The 23,888-nt window shown below is 39.8% G+C and overlaps 1 protein-coding gene across 6 annotated transcripts in view; it reads right to left on the bottom strand.

Moving 5' to 3' along the window:
• The window catches only part of RGS6 (regulator of G protein signaling 6), a 249,500-nt gene that overhangs the window by 168,366 nt on the left and 57,246 nt on the right, over positions 1-23,888 (bottom strand). Inside the window, exon 1 of one of the 6 annotated variants that reach the window (XM_064713753.1) lies at positions 12,744-12,779. The exons of 4 other annotated variants lie outside the window; for them this stretch is intronic. In XM_064713753.1, coding sequence (XP_064569823.1) covers positions 12,744-12,764 — 21 coding nt within the window. In that variant the 5' untranslated portion in view covers positions 12,765-12,779. Of the gene's footprint in view, positions 1-4,416; positions 4,471-12,743; positions 12,780-23,888 lie in introns of those variants that run through there. One more of the 6 variants, XM_064713754.1, reaches the window with a different exon arrangement.

Here is a 23,888-nt window from a genome sequence, read left to right as displayed (position 1 = left end):
GGCACTATGAATGCAAAAATGCTGAGCTCTGACTGCTATTATGCATTACATATAACTCCCAAAGAAGGAAAGGACAATCTCTGATAGTTAAAGGAGAATACGCAAGGAAAGGGTGAAGAATGCTTTGAAAAAAAGGGGGAGAGACACACAGTATGAACAATATAGGATGATGACATGCTAAGCAGGTCTCAATCTACCAAGGTTTTTGAAGGTAGGAGAGGAAAAATGAATATCTTAAAATCACCTGTATTTAAAAACAAAATAGCACAGAAGGCATGCATGAATAAGATAAGGAAAAATCCATTTCTAATCTCTCCACTGGCAACCAGAAATATTCTGGCCTGAGGAGCTATGATCCGAGCTTCATCATTATGAATTTCTGTCTAGAATGAGAAGGAAGATTCTTTACCACTGTTAAATGATGAATATATTCAAGTACTGCTAAATCAAGCTATAGGACAGGCATCCTTTCTGCTGCTTCTCCATATTAATCATGTAATGTGTACTCTTCCCACTGTGAGTTGGGTTTCAGAAGGCGTTTGACTTCACCATAAGCATCCAGAGTGCAATATGTGCAGTACGCAGGATTTACACAAAGCTTTTTCTCTCTAATGTTTCTTTATTTATGCAACTGAAATGCAAACTACTGCACTCCATCATTCCTCTTACTTAAACCTCCACATCTGAGCCTCATCCTAGTGACATCCTAGTGACACTGAAAGCATTAGAGAAATAATAATCCCCAACAAGAAGTGATCCCTTTCTGCATTACCCCATTACTGCTACCTGAAAACTTCAAGACTATTCAAAGTATTTGTAAGGCAGCAAATGGCAAGTCTCTGATGTGTTCAAGGAGGGGTATTGGGCAAATGCAATACAAAGAGTTGTGTAATTTGCACCACAGACCCACTGCTAGGAAAAGTAACCCACCACACATAGCTTCCCCCTCCAGGCACTCCAAGCAAAATGCATTTTTGGCTATCACTTGCTATTGACAAGAATGCACAAGACTTCTGGTTCTCTTCTTTACCCTTCTCCCCCATGCCCCTAGATATTGCTTCTTAGTAGAGGTTTTGCTTCCTGAATTTTTTGGACTTACTTCTCTGCAAGCAACAGGCACCAAGTGCAGTGCCTCTGGTGATTGCAGTCAGCCACTGGCTACTCAGTGACAGACGAGAGTAGAAGGCTGTGGCCTGCAGGTCCAACTGCAGCGTCTTTGCTGTCAGCAGAGAGCTTGTTTAGCAAGATTGATCAAAGAGGGAAATCAGCCAAATGCCCCTTGCTCTGGAGTAACTGCAATTAATCACCGATCAGCAGCACAGTAAAATGTAAATCATCAATAATTAAACAGTGTCAGGTAGCAAACTCTAGAAATGCAGCTATGGGAGAGAAAATAAGATAGGTTAGGGCCTTCCTATAGAGCTACTTGGAGGCTCCTACTCTGCTTTCCAGCTAACAAAAGGTGACTGGGGGAGGGTGGATAGGTGGGAGGCATGCAGCTTCTGGGCAATGGGTGCAGTCAGGCAATGCCATGCAGAAAGCAGAGCTGCATGCCAGCACACTGCAGCAGTAGAAAGGCACTCTTGCTGCCTCATGTCTCACCCCAGTGATCTGGGTTCTCTGAGTTTGCTGCTGTATCTTAATGAGAAATGAAGAAGCAGAGGTGGGGAAGAAAGAGATGCAGAAGGCATCACGTTTTTCCCCTCTACAGGCAGCTGTCTTCCAATTTGGAAAGCTGAAAGGTTATGCAAGAAACCAATGTCAAAGGAGACCACAGTTCCCAATTTCTTTGGGAAGTCTGGGAAACGTTTATGGGTCTCACTTTAACATGTGAGTGTCACTCTGAGGTAAGTGACAACTGTACTTCAGCTATCTTCAAGAAACAGACTGAATAAATAAAACTGAGAATCTGTAAACTATCACATGTTTCAATTCTCAGCTTTTTCACATGCTAAGGAAAAAGAATCAAACATTTAAAATCGCCATGGGCTAGCTGTGCCATAACATGGTGGGGTTTGCACCCACAAGAACCCATATGAGAAGTGAATGATGCCTCAACATTTTAAATGAACCAATATTATAACCCTAGAAGGAAAGAAAAACCATGGTTCTCAAGAGTTGGTGCTGCCACACAGTCATAGCATCTGCCACGTAAACCACACAGGCTTACTGTGTTTTAAGAACTGTTTTAATTACTACCTCTGTATTAACAGAGACACGAAAACCACTGCCAACTGTGTCCCAGTGTCTGTGAAAGTCTCTGTTCCACAGCAATGTCTTAAAGCGAATATCTCTGCCTGGTATGTGCTGATCTGTGAAATCCCATACATATGGTACAAGACATCAGCGCCCCTGACATCTGTCTGCAGCGCAGCCTGAGCCTCACGCAATTAAAACCTGGCTCCTGCTCCAAGGCCCCGTGGCATAGCCAATCACACAACCAGGCCAGGAGGCCATGCACTACCACAGCAGAAAGACACCAGGTCTGCATTTGCACAGCACCTTATTCAGGGGTCAGCACCTGGGAAGGCTCCTATGGATAAAGAAACAAGCAGGGGATGCAAGGCTGTAAAAGGGGTGTTGCTGCTGCTCACCAGAATCCGCTCTGCCTCTTCTTCCAGCAAATGCCTACCTGAAACAGCAGTGATGGTGAACTCCTCAGAAAAGCCTTACTTTAGAAGTGCTCCTCAAGTGCTTGTAACATTAACTTAGCAGGTTGTCGACTTTTATTGTTTCTTCCATCTTAGCAGGATTCACACAGCTGATCTCTTGAAAGCAATTAATCAGTGTCCTAAATTCCACCCACCAATGAGCCCCTGCACACAGGTTTCTTAAGAGGAAAAAAATGAAACTTTTTAATTAAGTTTTTCCATCAAAAATCCAGTCCTGCTGATAATGGTCAGGAAGGTATGCAAAAGTAATTAATCACACAATCTGTTTGTCACACTCTTGCCACTCTCTTCTGGGGCATCTAGCATTCTTCTTCCAATTCATTAGCACCCCTGCCCTGCCCACAGTGCCTCAGGAACAGCATGCCCCTGTTTTCCTTCTCTGGAATAAACACTCCTGCACATTCACAGGTCAAGAATTCGGATGCCTTTTCCCTTGCCACAATTGAATAAGCACATCTACATGTGCCTGTTTGCAGGAGCCTGAGAGTAAAGCAGGAATCCAAGCCACTCACTTCCCTGGTGTGCTTAATTAGCATGTCAGACAAAAACCAGGGGAAGAAATTTTATTAAGAAGCTATTTTAAAAATTGCAGCCACCTGCTAGACAGTGAAACCCTTTAGCCTTTCCTCAAACAAGGAAGGACTGCTGGGCTCGGGGCAGTCTTTGTTTCTCATCTTCCAAAGGTACAGCACCAGTCAGTTACTCCTAACTTAAACTAAGAAATTTTTTACTTAATAGAAAAAACCCAAAGGCAACACAATTACCTTCACTACAGTGACTCATCTCCTTGACCCTTCAAGGGAGACAGAAATGATCAATAACAGCTCTCCCACTTTATGATGACCATTTAACTTTCAATATTTGCAGCAGCAGATGATAGGCATCTCAGTTTATTATTTTTGCCAGAAAACCCTGTACTGCATGGTTTACTGTATAACCTGTGCTGTTCACTGCTGTTGAAATGAAAGCAATTTAAATCATCAAGGCAATCTATTTGCAACTCTGCTGGTTTGACTTCACTGCTTACAATAAAACCACTTGGCCATTAGGGAAATGATAAGCAGAGTACTCAAACAACCCCCACTGCTCAGAATTTTGAAAAACTTTACAGTAAGAACTGACACCACTTCGGCCCATTTGTGAAATAAGACCCATGCCTCCTCCTCCCTGGGGAGGAAGGGCTTTCATACAGGAAATCTACAGCCCTTTGGCCATCTCTGACCCCCTTACATGGAAAATATTGCATTACATACCACTATGTTAAGCAGCAACATAGGAGCTCTCACAAATAAACCCAGGGCATACTATCACTCTGGTTATCAACAGCTACACTGAAACAATTCTCCACTAACTGAAAATGGAAGTGCCCACCTGTCAGTCTGAACCTAGTTATCTTTCTTAATCCACAAGCATGTGAAAGGATCAGATTGGTGGCACTGCAGAGGTGCTCAAGCAAGCATTCATCATGCAATGTAACTCACAGAGCAGCAGCAGATCCTGCTTATGGAAACGTGGCTCAAAGATCCCCAGCAACATTCCAACCCAGCTCCTCAAGCCAAGCAACCTGAGAGCCAGAAGAATGCTCACACATAAAGACAAGATTTTAATATTTCAAATGAGAGATTGCAAAATTTGCTCCTCAAACATGAGAAGAAATGCACAAGTTACAAGAAGGATGGGAGCCTGTGGTCATCTTATTAAAGGGGCTCCATACTGTTGTCTCCTTATCACAAAAGTTTCATACCTTCTTGGTGTTTCTCACGGGCACTCCTCAAAGCACTGACTCTTTCTTCTTCACAAAGCAGCCACTGACTCCAATTGCCTTCTCACCAAGCCACCCCACTCTTTTATAGCACTCTTCTTCTCATTGGTTACAGCTGTGGCCTGCTAAAGTCAGGCCTGTTCCTAATCTTTGATAATTAGCCCAGCTGCAACTCCTTGGGGATAAGATTACTTTCTACACTATCTTCATTTTCTTATATTCTATCCCCCTACAGGAGCAAATTGCTTTTTCCTCAAAACCTTTCTGCCCATTTCTGAAGAATCCCCACATCCTGCTTTGCTAGGCCTACACAAAACACCTGAGAGAAGACCAGAAATCCTACTACCATATTTTTAGTTTTGAAGTTGGAAGAAAGCTTCTGGAGAGAAAATACCAAACCCGTCCATTTCCCTAGCTTTTGCTTCTCTAAACTGCTCAGCTGGTACTGCTCCTGCTGACAAATCCAGGCACTGTCTCCACTAACACATCTTAATACCCAGCAAATTGGCCAAAATCATGACAGTTGATGCAGTGTTACACCTCAGTAGTGTAAAAGGGGGCAACTAGAGGCAACAGAACCTACTACCACCCAAAGAGACACTCCATGTGTGTAGAGACTGGAGTTTGCAGCTCCCTGCAATTAAACTTGTTTCTGTACACTATGCAGGTAGTCCAGTTCTAGGCAAAAAAGAAGAGGCACTTCTCTCTCCTCAGTTCAAAGACAATTCAAGCAGAAAGCCTCCAGCCCTAAGAAACCCAGGCTATTGATTCGATTCCCCGAGTCTATATGCTGACACCTGACAGGTTGGTCTTAGCTTTTATGAAATACAGTCTTTTGCGGCCAACATAATAAAAACATTATGGTGAGTTAAGCAAGAGTTAAGGTTGTCACCCTGAAGTTGCATCCTATTTATATTTTACATACTAAAAAAAACCTGAGTCTTTTACTCAAATCCAATTTTCAGAATTTCTGTTTAAGGCAGTTCAGAGTACAGTAATCCTTGTTTGTTTTGTCTAAACTTTCAGACTTTTTGGCATCAGATGAGAATCTGCAAATCTGAGGTCCCTAAGGTGGCTATTAATACATTATTAGGGCTGAGTTAATGACTCAGCATTCATCTGCTGCATACATTTCTCTAAACAAAGACACTGAGATTAAATGCTGCTGGTACAAATACTATCGTTTTCTAGATAAAATACTCTGTAGATTATGGATCGGTATGCATTGCTAGATCTGAAATTAGATTAATTTCAGGGTAAAAACAAAGGAAGGATGAAAATCTCATCACCTACTTTTTCCTTCTAAACTTGTAAGCAGCATTTTTACAGTACCCTTATCTTCCTCTCCCTAAAATACACAGCAAATATTATAACCTTGAGTGTGTGTCAGTTGATTTTTAGAAATACTTTCAGGAAAGCCTAGTTCACTGCTTATTATTTTTACTTCATAGATGTTCCTACCCCATAGCACCTTTGTGACTACCCAAAGAAGTTTATTTCACAAACTCATAAATCCATCCATAGACAGACACATCAGGGCTATCTTTTGCTTAGTTTCTGCTGTGGGATTTCTGCCTTTTCTGTCTAATTTAAACTGTTTCCTAAATATTCATGTTTCTCTTTGACATGGCTTTACCTCATTTGCTGTATGCCACATCTTTATACACTGATAAGGTTTTTCACCTTGCCTTTCTTGGATAATTCAGCAGCAGTTATTCAAGATCCTAACAAATTTTTGCAATTCCACTGTAAGCAATTAAGGATATCTAAGTGTTCAGCAGTCTCCAAAGCACAATTCTGACACAAGTCGTTGCTATTTAATGAACTGCTGATTAGAAGGTACTCTTTCCTTCTGTCGCTCTAATGGCCTTTACATAAAACTTCCTTTCCAGTAATTCTAAGCTGATGGTCAGGCCCCTTGACACTGTGAGTGTGCATGTCAGCACACATATTCACATGTATTTGTGTGGAGAAAGAGCAAAGATACATACAGACAAAAACTAATGTAAATCAAACACAGGACATACTTCCATGCAGGCCTCTGACAAGACCAGTGTAAAGATGAAACAAGACGATTGTTTATAGCTCTACACAGATCCAAAGAGCAAAGAAAATTGAACAAAAGCACTGATGGACATAGAGAGAGCATTTTGGAGCTGCATCATCAGTACATAGTAAAGGAACCTTTATTCTGATCCCCACTACTTAAGCATTCCCCAGTTGTATCCTCCATCTCCAAAACTCAGGGAATAAACACAACAGCACCTCTTGGGAGGGAGGGAGGGAGGGAGGGAGCACTACCATGAAGCTACCAGTCTGTGTCAGGATCATTACTATTGCTCTATTCCTGCCAGGTGACCATTCCTGCAAGCTCACACCTCAGCTGCTCATCTCTGCTCCTCCTGCACAAAGCAAAAGGGGGACAGATGGAGAAGCTCTTCATTGTGGCTCCTTCTTTCCATTCAGTATACAGGAATACAAGACAAACACGATAAAATTATATTAAATAAAAGTGGGAATATTCAAACACAGGTGACGCTGATGTTTAAAGCCAGATGAAACTGAATTACTTTGTGTGTTAGGGTTCCTTCCCCCTAAAAGAGAGCACTTATATGTTCACTGGGGAAATATGACAAGTCTTTTGAAGCCCTCGGACAAGCTGTTGCACCACAGAACAGCTTGTTTAGGGTATGAACTTTTTCTGCCACATGCTCTGTAGTGGGCGTTGCATTAAAGCAAATAGGAAACCATGTGGCATCTCAACTAACACCTGCACAGTTCTGGACAGGCTCTTCTGGACCATTTCCAGCTGCCTGAATCATTTTAGGACCAGGTCAGATGCATCCATTTGGCTTTATTTTATGTATGCGTTAAAAGCCACTGCACTTTCATTCAAGACCTTTGATTTGCCAAGCTCAAAAATACTTAATTAGTAACTTCAGTGCCTGAGGTGAACGGGAGTAGGCAATTTAAAGCACTAAGTGTAAATACAGATTTTTATCATTGCTGTTCAGCAGAAAACCAAAATTCTCTTGTTGTGTCCTGATTCAATATATTTAATTTATTAGAAAGTATTCCTCCTCTTGCACAGGGCAGCAGAAGAACAAGTGACAGCCCTGTGCAGCTGTGCAGACTTTATACACATCCACTGCAAGTGCTGCCAAATTCAAGTCTGTTTTCCATAGGCAAAGATATTTCTCATCAAGTGATAAATCAAACACCAGCTCTACAGAGAAACCTGACATGGGGGCACTGAAAGGCAGCAGCTTTGGATACAGATAAAACCATAATAGTCATCAGGAGAGCACAGGGTGAACTAGGGGATTTGCTGCCAGAGGAAACCATTCTGGCAAAAAATTAGTGGGACTAAGGTGGTTTGAATATTTACAAGAACACAACTAGTATCTGTATTCCAACTGTACTGGACCCTATTTAAAAAAAAAAATCTACTTTTAAATTAATGAAACTTTAAACTGAACCTACAGTGGCTTTAGTGAAATGCAGAGTATGCAGCCAAATGGGGAAAGGACCCGCTCCCTAAGACATGAGGTGCAGCCTGGTCTCATCACCTGGTTTCACCACCCTGCATTACTGTGCCCCAGTATCGCAGAGCAGCCAAAGGCATCATCACCAAAAACACACCAGCAAACAGTTCAGCTTCTTCTCAGGATTCTGGTCAGCTCTTTGGCTGTCCCACTGCCTAAAACATATGCTCACATGTGATCCTGTGTGGACAGACAGGGCCCCTCTGAACTCTTCACAGTGCTCAGTGCCATGCAACTGCTGAGTTTATTACCCAAGTGAGGGAACTAACACCACATCTACACAACTAAAGTTGCTATTCACATTATGCTGTAGTTTATCCATCTACTCCCAGCAAATCTGACCACAGAAAAGTCTTTTGTACCTAAGTATAGAGGAAGGCTGGGGAGAAAGGTCCTTTCTGGATGGTTCATCTCCCATTTTTATTTGAAGACTTGTCACAGTTTTTTTGAGTATACAGAAAAGGCACAGAACATTGTAACAATTATGCCTGGTCAGAAAGCTCCTCCTTCATTTGTATTTTCTTTACAATAATAAAAAACCAAAACAAAACACACACACTCTCACCACCTCTAACAACAACAACAAAAATGAAACATTTACTTGAGTTGTTACCTCTTTTAGCCTCGAATGATGGAGGACCTCACAAAGACAAAGTGGCAGGGCCAGACAGACTGGCAGAGTGAATTGGAAAATTAATTTTGGCACTGCAGCTCCCTACCTGCATGCAGAAGCCCTGCATGTCCAGGAATGCCTTCCAGATCTCAGTTCTCCTTCTGAGTTGCTATTCTTCAGTGGCTGTCCTTTCCACTTCCAACACTACTAGGCCAGAAAGAAATCAAAACATACTTCTCCCATTTCTTTATGGAAGCCCGATACAAGCAATAGAAGAAACAAATCTGAATTGAGGTACTGATGAAACACTGATGTAAGCAACTTAGAAACAACCTAAGTATTTTTTACTTAATCCTTTAGTGTTTTCCTAGTTAGCTTTAAAAATTAAAGAAAAAAATAGGTTAAATTTAAAAGTTAAAAAGACATTTCATTTTAATTGCTCCTTCCTCTTTGTTTTTTTTGCTCCTACTCCCCCTTTTATTTGTACAACAAATCTCAGGAGTTCCTCAGGTACAAAGACTCAAGTCTGATTTTTAACATTTTGAAATTTAGTTATTCATCTAAATCAATGAGATTTGGGTGGTTTTCTTTCTAATAAAAGAAAACCATATGTTTTCTTGCTACTTGATTGGAATTCCTTCATTTTTTTAAAGACATGAATTGAAAACCAAACAATTGTCAGTTTAACCTGCTAAATGGTTGATTGCAGTTTAGAACAGCTTTACAGTAAGAAAAACTTACAGGGCTCATCAAGAAAGAAACCATACACTGATCTGTCTGAAATCTGCTCAGCACAATGATGTTTTTGTCATCTGAGAAGTTAAATCACACTCTCCTCCCTTATCCATTTTCCAGTCAGTCATAGCAATTTGTGTAAAATTCAGAAATGTCAAATATAAAGAACTAAAACTAGATCTCAGGCAATGTCTCAGAGATTCAGCATTTTTCCAGAGGGTGAGAGGAAAGGTTGCATCAAAGCACTGAAGCATAGGAGGGATCACCCATGAAAGCAGAAATCTGTCCAGCCCAATACTGCTCCCTCTGACAACAGACAGGAGCGAACAACTGAGGAAGAGTGAAAAAGTCATAGCATCACAGCATATCAATACACTTTCATTATTAAACTTGCTTTATGTTTGGTGAGGGTAGAAATGTATTATGACTGGAACTCATGGAAAATTTTCCTTTCAGTAGCAAAATAATTTTTTTAAAATATTTTTAAAAGTATTTCCTGTATCATAACAACTAAAAGGGAGAACAGTTCACAAACATCTAGCATAAAACCCTCAAATGAGAGAAAGGCACATGTGTTTCCTGGTTTTATGCAGTATCTATATATAGAAGGGAGTGGGAGTATTAAGATATAGTAACACTTAAGAGATACTACATGAAAAAAAGTCCTCCTTTCACCCCAAGTAAGACACAGATGACTCAGTGTCAGTTAAAATTGTGTCTGAACATTAACTGAGTTTTCACTAACATAATGTTATTATAACATATTACTAGGTGGTAGAAAGAGGAGAGGGAATTAAAACCTCCAGCTACTTGGATTAAAGAGCCTGGGTCAAGCAATAAAAGCTATACAGCTGATACTGGATTGTTCAGAAGACTCACTAGTTTATACAATGTACAGCATGAAAATCTACTTGGTAAGTATAATTTCTCTACCTTTTCCCTATCAAAAATAAGCAAGCAGCCGTAAATGCTGATAGGTTTTATGTAAAAGTTTTTCTCTGAAAGCACTACCCTGGAATAAGCTATACAGCATTCCTGAAACAATGTGATCCATACCAAGTACCTCAAAGGGACCATGTTTTAGTCTACAGCTAAAAGCTCCATCTACTGTGGGTGAAAACAAAGCATTGCACAGTGTCTGCTGCTGAGGGGGGAATGGAAGGAAAGCACTGTGACAGAGAGAAAAAGAAAGCAAAACAGAGATTGGACTCAATGACCCTAAAGGTCCCTTCCAACCCAAACTATTTGAAGGCCTCATTACACAGGCCTAGAACTGCATCTCTGTAGCAGATTACTGTCATGCTCACCAGCTAGACCTCAGCACACTCTGCTTGGGTAGAAAAGAAGTTCTTTCGATTTTCTAAGAGATTTTCTAAAGCTGGAGGTGAAATGTTTTATTAACACATGCATGAAAATAGTACTGCTCACGTTTAATTACTTAAATACTTCCATTTATAATGACACTATTTTTTCACCAAACAGGAGGTACAAAAATAGACAGCTACCAAAACACATACTAAGTGCTATTCTTTGCAAACATGTATTTTTAAAAAATTAAATATGAAGAAACTAGTACTCAGTTGACAGCTTCTGGTCCCAGAAGGATGTACATTGTAGTAATATCAACAGCATCAACACTTGAGAGGCACAAGATGCGTGCTGCTGGTGCTGCAGCACGTGCAGCAGAACCACCCCCCCAGCTCCTCTGGAGCTCCTCAGCCTCAGAGGGGCAGGAGTTCCCATGCTGATGGATGCTGCAGGTACTTGCAAGAGGGAAAGAGCCGTGTCCCTGTTGTGAATTTGGGGTCTCACTGGCGCAAAAGACATCACTGTGTTCACTAGATTGCTTCTGTTTGTGGTGTCTGCTTGGGGACACAGCAAAGAAGAGAAAAAAGAAGGGGAAGAGTGGTAGAACAAAATACTCCTTATCAACGTTCTTAAACTGACCTAGATTCAATAATGCTTTGGGATTGCACACATCTTTTCTGCCTGTTCCTAAACACTTACAACACCTTTCTAACAGAGACATATATTTTGTATTTAAAATGTACTGCTAAGATTGTAGAATGAGCAGGAGTCAACTGGCTCAGCAACATTATGGTGTTGTTTTCACGACCCCCAAGACTGATCACAAAAGGCATTTATTTCAATATGCATTAAGACAGTGGATTGTTCTGCCCTGCTCAGGACACTTTGGAGAGCTCTCCCACAGCGGACATAAAGACCTAAACTGGAACTAACCAGGCAGAGAGATGCTCACCTTCCAACACATGAACCACTCCCAGAAGGCACCGGCTTCCGAGCATTTATGCACCTGCATCTGGATCAAGACAGAAGCGCTAGGACGACTGATACAGCTGGATTCAACATAAAATTACAAATGCCTGAGGAATGTCATAAAGTAGACAGGATAAACAAGAGAGAACTCAGAAAAAATACAGTTCAGAAGCAGAAACTGTTGCAAAAAAATATTGCTTTCAAAATAGACCAAAAAAAGCCTGGCAATGCTGAAGTCCTGGGAGAGAAATATTTGCAAGCCATATAATATTAAGTATCCCTTGAGAAATATCCCTAAAAAACATAAATTTGGCAACAATATCACTTTTAAGCTTGAAAATGTGATCAGTATTTTATAGATTTTAAATGTTTTTCTGTAAACATTCTGTGAATTCCAAAATATAGATAAATTACAAAATAAAAAAATTCATAAGAAAGGAATAATAAAAGCTGTTACCAACTTGTCTGGCACTAGTATTCTTCTGCAGAAACCTCTCAAAAGAATGAAAATACTGCCCAGGATTATTTTTTATAAGTCATGATGAAGTGACAGAAACATGCACAGTGAGACACCTCATCTCTAGGTGCTGATTTTGCCAAATACCACGTCAAGTATTACTGAGATACTGCAATAAAAGACAATTCAAGAGAGGGTAAAATGCAATTTCTTTCATCATAGCCTTCTTTCTTACACCTGGGGGTTCTATTAGTACCTTGTACGCAGGAAAATGCATTTGTGATCATAAACATCCTCTTGTGTTCATCATTTAACTCTCATCTACAGTAATAAAGAACATAACCATGCACATTTCCTGAGGTAAATGCTCAGTACTGAACATTTACCTGAGATGACCCTGGATTTAAAGAAACAACATGCTGTCTATGATTCTAAACATCATGATATCCTGACTCTTCTGCTGTGCTTGCCTGTTTGCACACATGGAAAGTATTTTTCTGTTACATAAACTGTACCAGAGAGAGAAGAAATCTGTTTTGTTATTTTTATTCAATTTGCCAAAAATGAACATTAATTATTCAGTTTGCATAATTAACTCCCAACACAGACAATATTCTACATGCAGGAAGACTCTCCTTTGGGCAACCAAACTGAGTTAAGCAGTTCCACTTGAGCCACTTACCACATAATTCAAAAGCATCATTCCAATTCAGAAGTGTGTTTAGGAAGCATGCGGGATGGCAAAGCCTTCCCTCACTGTGCTGACACTGTGCATCACTGGGGATGCTCCATCACTGAATGTCCTTCCTTTCCGTGTGCCCTCCTCTCATTCCTGCATGAACAATTCTCCTTTGCTGCTCACTACAGCCCAGAACACTTTGTTCTCTCCTCCTGCCATGCCCTTCCCCACCACCTTGAGACTGGGCAGAATGAACAAGCTCTGAGCAGGTCACCAGACACAAGGGAGACATTAGAAAACTCTCTCTAATATAAAAAACCTCCATAAAGAACATCACAAGGCTGGTGTGTGTTGCTCAGGATACATGCAACTGTGGAGATAGAGAGGGCAAATGAAAGTCCATCAGGAGTGATGTAGCCATAGGTAATACTGATGTAGGCAGGCAAATTCAATTGGAATAGAGTGTATATATAGTACATATGCAAGTGTGGGCATGTGGACAAACACAGATCGTCACCTTCAGGGATTTTTTTTTCCTCTAAACTTTAGACTAATTCAAGTATTAAAAAGCATTACACACATTGTTGGAGATTTTTTTCAGAAATGGCTTAGAAGGCAGCTGTGAGGAGTAAAATTCTCACAGCCTGTTTCTGTAAACAGTAGAAGTTCTCAGGTTGTTTTTAATTACAAGTAAAAGTGACAAACATGAAGGCCTTGAGAACCTTGCATACCAGAGTTCTCAGGCAGCTTTTTTTTTCTTTTTCTTATAACAAGTAGATATTCTATCTTTGGCTGTTTTGGGAAAGCAAAAATAAGTTTTGAGAACCCAAATCTTGTTATTGGAAACATAAGGAGGGGTTGGTGTGTTATTTCTGACCTATTGTGAGCTCGGGTTTGCAATATGCATGAACTTAATTAACACGGTTATAAAAAGTGACTGATTGAGTGAATAAACCGAGTCAGGTGCTGATCAAACTAGGATGGGTCTCTCCCTCCATCTTCAATAACACATAAATACAATTAATTGGGGAAAAAAGCAGAGCTAGCATATTTGCCCTTCAAAAGCTTCCTTAGTCTAGCACACTCCAGGAAAACATGAATGAAGCTTAGACTTATTCAGAAAATATACTGTTTGTGCATATACATTCCAGGATGTCTGAGAAACAATGAAATTAACTAGTGAGACTGTCTGGCTCTGCTCTTCCCTCTACCCATCTTATTTAGAACCTCTCCAATGCAGCATATCCATAAACGCTTCTGACTCCAGGCATACTTCATCCTTTCTGACCTTAACAGGCAATCTTTCTTCCCATGCCCTGAATTTAGAGCAGTAGAAGCTCACTTTAAAACAGTGAGACACGACACTCGAGCATTTGAAGCTTTCAAACCACCTCTAGTTGAGCTTCTACAAAGATTTTGCAAAAAGCAGGTATTTGAGAAATATTATCCCTTAATCTGAAGATAAGCAAGCTGAAGTACAGATCAGAAATGTAACTTTCCCAAAGTTATTATGAGCACTGGTAAGACCTCAGTTTTCCCCAGCTGCATTACCAAAATCTGACCCAATTGCAGCATGTAGTAATATTACCGTCAAGAGATGAAGGCAGATTTGATTTTATAAATAATTTTTTCAGAACTCCCCCATTCTCAATTTAAATCAGTAGCTGAAAATGCTTTTTTCTAACATGAAATTTGCTCTTTTCACTCTTTCTGTGAACATATTTTAAGCCTCTATTGCTAATGATGTAAAGCAGAAACAGTAACTCTTCCAAAAAGCTGTAACAGTATAAAGGATTTTGAATACAGATGGCTGGAGAGAAGGGAAAGCACAGAGGATTGACGCAATTCACCACATGGATCAGATTCAAAATCAGCTCTAGGTCACAAGTGAAGGGAAACGCGAACAATGGTATGGTGAGCTCAGTCTAAATGTCACCAAGATGACAGAATCAATGTGGCACTGTGGGTCATCTCTTAGTGGACTGAAACAACAGCTTACATTAGAGCTCACCAAGAAGACAAATGCAGAGGATGGGAGCATAGATTGTGTTTGCAGATAGGTTGCATTCACCATGCAACAAAAAAATTCTCACTTCAGGAGTGCTAGGTTTGCACACAAGTCCTCAAAATACACAAGTCAGGAAAACAGAAAAAACTTGACAAATAAAATCTTTAAAATACATTTTAAAAGGCAAAAAGGTAAAGAAAGAGTAAAGTGCTTCATCTCAACAGCTCTTACAGTGTTTATAAACTATGGAGAAAACAAAGAGTGACATAAGGGATTTTTTCCTATATCCTCACAGTTTACATTTCTTCCAGAAAACACATACATCACTAATCCCAATGCTTGAGTGAAGCCCTAGCTGAAATCAGAAACCTGCTGCTCTCCTTTACTTATTTCTCACCATCATCATCTTCTCCTTCTAATTGTCCAGTGCCTTTCAAGTATTACCTATCAGGAAACTACCCAAGCCTAACTAGAACACTTCCATGGCATCTAATTTTAAATGAAATAATCATAAAACTGTTGCTAATTCAACTTTCACTAAACACATTTCTTGATTTTGTTCAAAGGTTACAAGTGAAAATTTTGCTCTCAAAACTGTTCCTTGACAAGTCTTGTTGGGAAACCTTCTAGCAAGTAGTCTTCAATTTCTTCTCACCTAATTATCATATTAATCCCCATCCTTTCCATTTCAAATGCTTTAACGAAGTCACTACTGCACTTTTCTTCATAGAAACTTAGTTATACTCAAAGAAATCTGTAAGTAGTTTGGAAGAATATTCCAAATACTACTTTTCGTTTGGCTTTGTGTCTTTAATCAATCTTCCCTTCAAAAGTGAATCATGAGCCTCATATACACTGAATGAATACATGCAGCCATGTGGTAAATTCAGCCACCCTGGATCTGGAGAAATAGCCAAGGAGGTTATTTCTGTGCCTGATAGGCACTGCAACACACAGTGTATGCATAAAGACTGAGTGACGCAGAAGGCTGTGGAGCTTTCGAGGTGTAAAAATGGAGAAACAAGAAACATGCAATAACAGCAAGTTATGGAACAAATCCCATGAAGAATGTTATCTTTGCTCTTTAGGGAAATCAGGGAATACCTACCTCCTAATTTCCTGCTGTCTTATCTAATTACTCTTCTGCGGTTTTACTTCTGTTAAAATCACAGAGCAGTTGTCAAACTGCTGGTGTAGTTCCCTTGCATGTGTCAGCAATGCATTCAATAAGCTTCATTTGAATGTAATGATTTCAATATCAATAGCAAGCAAGCACAACACTCCTCCATACCCTCAGCCAGAGTAGCAGCAGCATGGAAAAGCTCTTCCTTTAGCACCTGGATAAACAGCAAACTCATCTTTGATGTTTCTCTTTGAAGTCAAGGCAGAATTAGCTTTTTAGTAGCATTAGGAATGACTCATTCACTTTGGATGCCAACTAGGATACTCTGACATTTTCATTTTTTTAAATCTTTGCGCTGTCAGGGAAAACAGCTCTCCTGCTAATTCCTCCAGGAATAATGATTATTATCTTAAGGACTCTGCATCCATCTCTAAGTTAATGACCCTCAAAAAGGTTAAGAGAATTCTCCCATATCCATGCATTAGAATTCACTCTAAGCTTACACCAAATAGATCAAATAGTCAATAGCCAGACCTCAACAGTGTGAGATGAGGTCCTCAAGCACAGAGCTGATGGCATGTCCAAAATCTCTGTGCTGGGGCAGCCCACCTCTCAAACCAAACTGTAAAAGAGGCGAGTGCACAGTAATTCTCAGCAGCAAAAGCCCTCGATTTCTGAGACCAGTTCATCTACTCTGGTGCTCTGATAGTGTCAAGGAGGGATTTACGACCCTACAAATTGGATTTACATCTGTGGCCCCTTCTGCTCTCCCAGTGTGCAGAAAAATGAATCTTTGGTGTGGGAGTTCAAAGATGTGCTGACATTTCTTCAGGGATTACCATCACCATGCGGATGTCCAGACAACATTTGCACGTATCCAGTTAAAACACCACCAGTCATCAGCATTTCTGCAAGAAAACCAATCACTGCAGAGGTGATCAGAACAATTTCCTCGGATCCAAACAGGCATTTGTGCCCACACACGCAAACAGGGCCAGTAATGATGTTGGCGCATGCTTAATTAGTGGGTCATGGGAAATGTCTGTTCTTTGCAGCAGATGGAAAGGGCACCCATCCATCATTGAACCAGGACCAGATCGTTACCATAATTGTGTGTTCTACTTTGCCTGAAGGATTCCTTTAAAGACTGGCATTTCTTCAGCTGCACAAAGACCAAAAACCCCTGCTGCTCTTTTCCTCCCACAGTACCCAATAAGGAACTGGATTACAGAAGGACAGTAGTCCCAGGAAACAATCTTGTGCATGAAGGACAAGATGGTGACTTCTTTCATAAAGTACTTAGGATATAATATAATATAGTCTTCTTAGAAAGAGAGCAAAGTCATTTTCTCTCTACAGTGAAGAAATACTATTACCCTTCATGCCTGAGATATTCTTCCTTCTCTATGGGATTAATTTCAGAGTATTTTAAATTAAAACTTCTGTCTTTAAACACAGCTGGCACCTAGAGAAAATGAAACATGAGGGGAAAAGAATCTATGCATTTTGCTAATTAAAAAAAAAAAAAAAAGAGAACGTCCCAAACCACAGCTTTGCTCTTGATATTTTTACTTCTAACATTTAGGTTTGTTTGAGGGAGGAGACATGAGTGCTAATGACATTTTCTTTGGTTTTTTACTTCAAAAAAGTAAGAACTTCACCTTGAAGCACTAACCCATCCACTTTGCATCATTTACCAGCAGCTCTGGCTAATGAGGGTGGTCCCAGTTGACTGCAAGGTACCCAATGTAATACCCATGTACAAAAAGAGCCAAAAAGAGGATCTGGGGAACTACAGGGCTGTCAGACAGACCTCAGTGCCAGAGGTCATGGAGCAGATTATTTTGCATGCCCCCACCCTGATCCTTGTGTGTTCCTTCAAACTCCAAATATTCCGTGATTCAATGTGCAGGAAAACATACTGGGGATCAGGCTCAGCTAGCATAGATTTATGAAAAGCAAGTCCTGCTTCATAAAACCTGAGGATCTCTCTAATTAGAAATGTCACTCAAACAAGAAACAGCTTCAGGTATTACAGAAAAGTACAAACAGAACTCTACAACCTTTACATCTAAAATGCCTGCAAAGAGTCATGGAGTTGCTAAGAATTCCCACAGGGTAGAAGCATGAGGAAATAAACCATATTGGGCAGACTCCTGCACAAAGCCTAAAAATAACCCAGAGAGAATACTGGAACCAGCATCCCCCCTGTGCAGAATAGGGATATTTATACCATTAAAGAATTTTTGCTTTCATCCCCTAAGATGAAAAATTAGTATCTTCATAAAATTACCATTTTCAGTAAACACTATATGTATTCTTGGCAGATCTGATAATCAAATTGCCCCTGGCATAGGACTGATTTCTGCAGACCCAAGCTTCAGTGCCTTGCTATCCACATATGCCTAAGGAGCTGCTGCTGCTCTTACATGCCTCAGACTGTGGGAACAACTGATTCTAACGTGAGAGGGGAGCCCAGTTTTTAGTTTTTGAGCTGCAAAAGTCTTAAAAGCAGGGGCTAAATTGGCACATACTGCCAATATATTACCACGCTACTCCTTTTGGTACACCTAGGTAAGGACTCTCACAGATGGTACAAGAGCAGCAGTGGACAGAGCACCAACTACAGACATTTTCCAGGGGGGCAAAAATATTTACTGTCATCTTCCAAACAGCTCTGAGCCAGCTTCAAAGCATACCTTTTAATAGTCAGTACCTGAAAAGTTCCCAAATGTCAATAGGAATGGTCAGACACCTGGGGCCCAATATCTAGGCAGCTCTAGAGGTCTTCCTTCCAGGATGAAGGAGCATACACATCTTTTGACAACTTGAACATACCCTAAAGCACAGGGTTAAAAGCACTTTCAATAAGGGAGAAGCCTCACATAACCATCTATGGTAATGACAAATTTCACTACATTCATCCTTGCCCCTTTCATCATAGGAAATACAGATGCAAATCTGATTTAGGACAAACCAGGGGAGAACTTGGTGTACAGAAGATAAAGATCAAAGGCTGTGGCCTGCATCAGCAGAAGATGCTTTCGGACAGGAACCTGCTACATCCCAGCAGACTCCTAATTAGCAGGTTACCCTGCAGTTACAGTATTTTTACAAGATCACACATTTATATCAATTCAGTGACCAGGAAGATATTTTATTTCAGATCTTAAAATTTTATGCAAAAACCAATCAAAAGGAACATATCCACATGAAAAATCTCATTTTCAATGAATTAGAATTTTGACCCAAACTCTTATCCCTATCTCTAAGCTAAATCCTTGTAGAAACATTCCTGTTTTCTTAGGTATCTCAGACCTTTTGCCATGTAAGAGAGATTCAAAATTGTCACCAAATCTTAGTCTGGTCCAACATTTTCTAAATACCCTGGAATGGGATTTTTGAAAACAAAGAAAGTTACTAGTAGAGTGGGAGAACCAGAAACTCATCATATTTGCATTCCTAGCCAACATCAAATTATAAAAATAAACAAAGATTTCCCTTGTAAGTAACTTTCAGAAGTTCAGTTTTTTCATCTCAATGGCATGCTACAGAGCTGCTCCCTTTCTACCATGTATATGGCTGAAAAATGAGGGCATACACAGGCAGTTAAGTGACCACTAGCATAATTAGCTATAACCTTTCAAGCATGACTATGTTTTTCTTGTCTACTAATTTCTAAATGCAATTTTGCTTTAATTACTGATTGCACATTACATAGAATTGTTGAAGTCAAGATTGGCTGTTCCCCTGATAACATACTGTGTCTGACAAAAGCCTTCATGGTTAATTTTTGTCATCTTGTTCACATGTATATAGCTGATTTCAGCACATTTCTCTGTCTATTTCGGGTGCAAAAATTCTAAAGTTTTAAATTCCTCAGCCAGATGTTGTAGCTTTATAGCCCTGGGCTAATCAATCTAGTTTTCTCTGAGTTTCTTCATACAACAACAGGTCAGGAATTACATTATTTCAATATTGTCATTAAAGAAAGACAATCTAGTAAAACACAAACTGCTGTGGGAAAAGTAAAAAACCAGAGAGGATGTAATTAACTGAATACAAAATGAGTTGCACACATTTTCCCAACACTTCCAACATCCCTTAACTAAAACTAAACACAGGTTTTCAATCAAAGACAAAGTTTGCCCAACAACTGTTATGTATTTTTAGGGACAGAAAACCAGAAGAAACCCAGTGAGTCCATTAATTAAGTCCTGTGCTTTTACAGACTATCTTTTTTCAGGGGAAGCTACAAATTCCATGTTCCTTCTACTCAAAAACTCCTGAGGAGCTCCCTCCTTAGAAATGTCTTCTAGAGTCTAGCCCAAAGTTTCTCACAGCTATCAATTTCCAGGTAGCCACACTTGGTACTAAATTATAAGGTTCTTCTCTCTGCATTTCCCAGCTCTCAGCACATGGACATTCCAGTTCTCTGTCTCTTGCCTTTCCTGCAAGCCCTCTTCTGCATCAATTCCAACCCTAGTTATTTTTCTTGAAAGCGTGAGCTATTAAACATGAGGCTGAGGGTGCAGCAACTTTGTCTTACATTTTGAGTCCTTAACTAGAATGTTGTGTGGTCCTATTCTCATCTGTTTTTTTATGTCACATTGGTCCTTCGTGACTCCTTTTATGTTTACTACCCTCTGATCTTCAAGAAATGCATTTATTACAGATGAAAGAACAAATTGATGGTTTTTATCCAACATGCACTGGTTTGCACTTTGGATCAGTCAGTTCTATAGATTTATTGGGGTATTTTACTGCTTTAATTATCAAGGTCATCCAGTTCTTGTCAGAGCATCCTTCAGTGCTTTCCTATACTGACTACAGCTGTTAGAATTGCATTGTCTGAGTATTTTGTACTCCCATCATCAAGAAAAGCACACACATACACAAATAGTTCTTTATAAACTATCCATAATCCTCTAGCTAGTAATTTTTTCCCCCTGTGTTTATCTACTTGCAGTTTTGTTGTGTTTGGGCAGTAATGTACCCAAAGGAAAAAGAGTGGAGTTCTGCAGCCACAGCAGAGCAGAAACACTGGAACTGAAATGTCTGGGGAAGTCTTTCTTGCAATGGACGTGCAAAAAAGTAGAACTTTGGATAGGAAGGGTAAAAAGGCTTGCTGGAACAGATTTACTCCTTCAGGTTTAAAAAACTTATCTAGAAACGGAGATTAATTTCCAGTGATCATTTTACTGTTGTATCTGCCTTCAAACAGAAACCCCAATTATTTAGATCAGTATCTAGTTAGGTTACCAGCTTCTCTCCAATTTCTGGAAGGACACTTGGTTAAGTGCCCAGGAAATACTATTTTAAAACTTCTTATTGTAATCTCCACGTCTCCTTCTGTGTATCACAATTTGGTTTGGCCTGCTCTGACAGGTCTTTCAATTAAATGCAAAACGTGTGCAATTTAAGTCCAAAACGTATTTCTTTCACATTTGCTTCATGCAAATGCAAGATGTTTGCAACATGATAACCAAACTGAGATACCAAACCAGACCTAAATAACTACATAATCTTATTTTTATTAAATTTATTATTATTAATTATTTTAATTGTTTTTAAAATTAATTTAAGGTCTTATTTAATCACACAACAGAAAATAACCAAAGCCAGGAATGGAAATGAGGCATTGCAAATGTGCAGTAACAACAGTTAATATGCAAACAAGTGAGCTTCTACTACAATAGTGCAGCTTTGGCAAAAAAAAAAAATTGTAGATTTGTCAGACCTGAAATAAATCTGCCTACAACAGATGTTTCAAGACACAGTCTGGTCAAGCTGTTTATACAATAAACTATACACGTGTTATTTATCACTGCTGGAAACATCCTTTTCAGCCAGGGCTAAATTATTTACTTTCATAAAGACATTATAAGGTGGTTCCTTCTGCCTTTTTTTGGCTCTGGGTTGGATTTTTTTGTTGTTGTTGTTTGAGGGTGGTTTTTTGTTGGTTTTTTTTGTTGGTTTTTTTTTTTTTTTTTTTTTTTGTTTGGTTGGTTGGGGTTTTTTGTTTGGGTTTTTTGTTTTGTTTTTTGTTTGAGTGGGGTTATTAAGGTTTCTGTTGCAGTTGGTCAGTGATGCAGTCTGGGAGAAGGGGAAAAAGTTTACAGCTTTTAGAGGATTCCCTGGATATTCTTCTGGAGAACTGGCTACATTCAGTCTACTCTTACTCCATTATAAATGCAAGATCCAAAGTAGAGTAAGCTACCTACTACTTACCATGCAAAAAGTTCACAGAGAGAAGCAAGAATTGTGGTGCCATCAATGAGCTGTGAATCTATGGCAGAGCTTTCTTTTTACTTGCCTGTTTAGCTGTATCATAGACAATATCTCCTGCCTAAAATTGCATTTTAAGAATTAGTACTACTTTAACTGATGGCATACATAGTGTTTGAGTGAGGCATATTCCATATTATCAAGTCTAGTGCTGCACACAGCACCATATGAATGTTAAGTAATAAAAAGACAAAACAAAATTTTCAGAGGCCAAACCAGCACTAAAGGATTACACATGGCAAGCAGTTGTTTCTTTCCCTGATTTAAAAGCACAAAACAGAAAAACTGCAATAAAATACATTTCTCCCCTTTTCTTAAGCAGCTTGTTTCTACAGAGTAATCACAAACCGAGCTAAATGTACTCTTCAGTATTCAAGTCATGAGAGGTTTGCACTTACACCCCAAGGATTCAGCCTGCAAGGTCTGCAGATGAAAGCTTCCTTGGAAGCTCAGTTTCATAATCCTGTTGCCACACGACCCTATTGCCTCCCACAGCCAAACCCTAACATAGCCAGACTTTTAAGGTAGAAATGCTTGAAACTTCTCTAGCATAAATTTCCCATGGCCAGGCAGAACTTAAGAGTTTAAAATTAGAAAATCGTGAGTTTACAGCCATTAAAAATCAATTCAAGACAACTAGACAAGATGGAAAATAAATGAAAACGTTTGTGCAGTGTTTCCCCAAATCTCACAGACCTTGAAGGCAATTCCTTGCTTCTATGCTCACAGCCGCAATGAACTCAGTAAGCAGCTCACAAATTCCGTGTAGTCAAACTGTTTCTGTTTCCAAACCAAACAAAACATTTGCTTTTTTTTTTATTGACTCTTACTCATTCTTAGCAATACGTCCTTCTCTTACACATTCTTCAGACAGTACAAGCAGGACATGATTTGTACATACACGGGAGCAGGAGAGATGTGGGGATTCATTCTTTCCTAGTCTAGTTTCTCACTGGAGCTCTACCAAAGAAAGGGATACTTTCCCTGCACCTCTACCTTGTGGCCTTTGCACTGCTCTTTTCTCTGAGAAGGTGCTAGGGAAGCATAGCCTGTCACTACAGTGTTTGTATACTCCTAGAAACTGTTCCATAGCTTCAAAGAAAAAGTTTTGATTATAGCAGCAGAATAAAAAGCAAGTGTTACTAAACAATACAAGAACATATTTCTCCAAAGAGAAGTCACAACAAAATCTATGATTCAGAGCACACAGTAGAGCTCAATCTGCCACCATATCAGCCCAAAAACAAGAAAACACTTCAGAATCAGATAGCAGTAAAATATCAGATTAAAAGGTCACCCCTAGAAAGCAACAGACCCTTGCCATTATTGGTAAAAGCAGAAAGAAGTTACAAACTAAGAGATCTGCAGGTAATAGAACTCACAGAGATGATGATGAATAGCTTGCACACCAGCTATGAACCCACACCTGACACCTTCCACTGCATGACAACAGCAGGAGCCGCCAGCAGCTCGTTACCTTCCCGTAATAGTTAGCTCATGCCCACAGTGGAAGAAAATTAATTCTGACTGAAAAAGTGAAGTGCTCCCAAACAGATGTGTCATTCCACAGGAGATGATATCCTGCCCAGAGGCACAAGCCTACATTAATTTCCTGGTACAGCCAAGAAAGGTGCTCGGGCTGACTGCAGGCAGGCAGGCAGGGACCTTCAGGAGTCTGCCATACACACCTCATCATCTTCATCACCATGGCAAAAACAACAAAACATAC

The sequence above is a fragment of the Zonotrichia leucophrys genome, chromosome 5 (assembly GCF_028769735.1).
Source record: "Zonotrichia leucophrys gambelii isolate GWCS_2022_RI chromosome 5, RI_Zleu_2.0, whole genome shotgun sequence".
Lineage (NCBI taxonomy): Eukaryota > Metazoa > Chordata > Aves > Passeriformes > Passerellidae > Zonotrichia > Zonotrichia leucophrys.
Note: the sequence above shows the minus strand (reverse complement) of the source record. Positions and strands in the feature narration are given on the sequence as shown.